The sequence below is a fragment of the Mastomys coucha genome, chromosome X (genome assembly GCF_008632895.1).
Source record: "Mastomys coucha isolate ucsf_1 chromosome X, UCSF_Mcou_1, whole genome shotgun sequence".
Lineage (NCBI taxonomy): Eukaryota > Metazoa > Chordata > Mammalia > Rodentia > Muridae > Mastomys > Mastomys coucha.
Genome location: NC_045030.1, coordinates 106,369,519 through 106,371,621, shown reverse-complemented (window position 1 = coordinate 106,371,621; position 2,103 = coordinate 106,369,519). Strand labels below are relative to the sequence as shown.

The 2,103-nt window shown below is 39.7% G+C and overlaps 1 protein-coding gene across 1 annotated transcript in view; it reads left to right on the top strand.

Annotated features, from left to right (window-relative positions):
- The window catches only part of LOC116090414 (fibronectin type III domain containing protein 3C1-like), a 68,045-nt gene that overhangs the window by 63,511 nt on the left and 2,431 nt on the right, over window positions 1-2,103 (top strand). Inside the window, exons 14-15 of the mRNA XM_031370910.1 lie at window positions 1,080-1,201; window positions 1,938-2,067. Of these exons, the coding sequence (XP_031226770.1) occupies window positions 1,080-1,201; window positions 1,938-2,067 (252 nt within the window). The remainder of the gene's footprint in view (window positions 1-1,079; window positions 1,202-1,937; window positions 2,068-2,103) is intronic.

Genomic DNA, 2,103 nt, shown 5'->3' with positions numbered 1-2,103 from the left:
GCTCAGAAAGACAGATGCCACATGTACTGTCTCATGAAAACTCTTGCTTCTAAATGTTTATATCAATGTGTTTAGGTGACCATAACTCTGAGTAGAGGCAAGGAAATTAGAAATTTTAAGGTGGGGAATAGGCTCTCAGGAAGGGGTACTGAGGGCATAGAACACATACTATGAAAGTAGAAGGGGATAGGCTGGATATGGAGAAGTCCCAGTAGCATGACAGAGCAGGAAGCTGGGATGAACAGCAAATGGGGAAATTAACCAACACTAAAAAGGGATGAAAAGGCCATGAGGAAAACGGTTATTTTGTTTGCTGACTAAAAATTAAACCTTGGGGCTGGAGGGTTAGATCAGCGGTTGAGAGCACTGGATGCTCTTCCAGAGGACCAGGGTTTGATTCCCAATGCCTGCCTACAAGGCAGCTCACAACGGTCTATATTTACAGTTCCAGGGGAACCAATGCCCTGTTCTGACCTCCACAGGTACCAGGCATGCACGTGGTCAGACATACCATTTATGCAAGCAAAATATCCACACACATAAAATAAACAATTTAAAAATTAAATCAAAATAAAGCTAGCAGTAGTAATTTTTAAAATTCACTAAAAGGAAAATTCCACAAACAATATAGAGTTTAATTAAGGGAATGTAAGATTTATTAAGATTTCAGGCCTAGTAGACGTGGTTTATGTATTTAATCCCAGCACTCAGGAGGTAGAGGCAGGTGGCTGAGTTCAAGGCCGGCCGGGTCTACAGAGTTCAGGACTGCCAGGGCTACGCAGAGAGACCATGTCATGGGAACCATAAAAATGGTTTAATAAAACTCCCACAGTCAGTATTTTTCAAATGTCTTAGAGATGATCTAATTCCCCTACTACCACTTTTAAGAGGAAGAAACGGAACAGGAGAGATATCTCTGAGGTTAAGAGCAATTGTTTTTTAAAGTATGGTTATGCATTTATCATATTAGGTCTACATGTGCTTGTAATGATTGTGTGGTTGCATGAGTCTTTTCAATGTATGTGAAACCTAAAGATTACAAATTGTTTAGACCTTCTAATGTGTAACTTTTCCCCCAGCACCTAAAGTACATCCACTGACTAACAACTGTTGTGAGATCAAGTGGGAGGCTTTGGAGCCAATTAAAGGGGACCCCATTGTTTACTGTCTTCAAGTCACCACCGGAAAAAAGGCTAATCAGGTATATGCTCTCTAATTTAGTCTTTACCATTTTGCCAGGCATGGTAGTAGATAACCATAGCCTGAGCACTTGTGGGTAAAGGCAGGAGGATACAGGTACTCTTTGGCTACACGCCAAAGGTGAAGTTGTTACAGACCTTGCCTTTTAAAAAGGCCAGGTTATGGTGGAGCATGCCTTTGATCCCACTACTTGGGAGGCAGAGGCAGGTGGACCTTTGATGTGAGGCCAGCCTGGTCTAAGGAGAGAGGAGTTATAGGGCATTCAGGACCAAAAATATAAAATTATATTTCTACCACATCCAGCTCAGGGTTGCCCTTTTGGCAAGGAGTAAGTTATTGTTGAAGATGTTTAAAGTAACTAAATCTTCTCCCAAATTTCCCTCTCATCCATACCATTTATGGACATAATCTTTATTTGGACACAACTAGTTTACTCATTTAATTAAATCATTACCATTGAACTGTACAGTATTTCTTGATTCTCACTGGCCATAACCCACGATTCAATCCACAGTGCAATTAAACTTTAACAGTTGTAGAGTTTGCTATGCTTTATTGAACAAAATTATATAATCAATACTGAATTTCTTCAGAACATTAGAAACATTGAGTAAAATTTTAATTTTGTTATGAACATGTACATGAAGTAACTTTCATTTCTCTTGTTGTAAAACCCTATCCAATGCATTTTTAATTGGGAAGAAAACCATAATTTTCATTTGATCCTTTTTCCATAGATTTACAAAGGACCGAACACTTCCTTTTCCTTTTCCAACTACCATGCAAATTCACGTTATCGCTTCAAGGTCTGTGCAGGACGCCGATATGAAACCTCCAATGGTCTTCAAGAGCTGTGGGGCCCATATAGTCCCAGTGCTCTTTTCTCGACTTATAAGCATCACT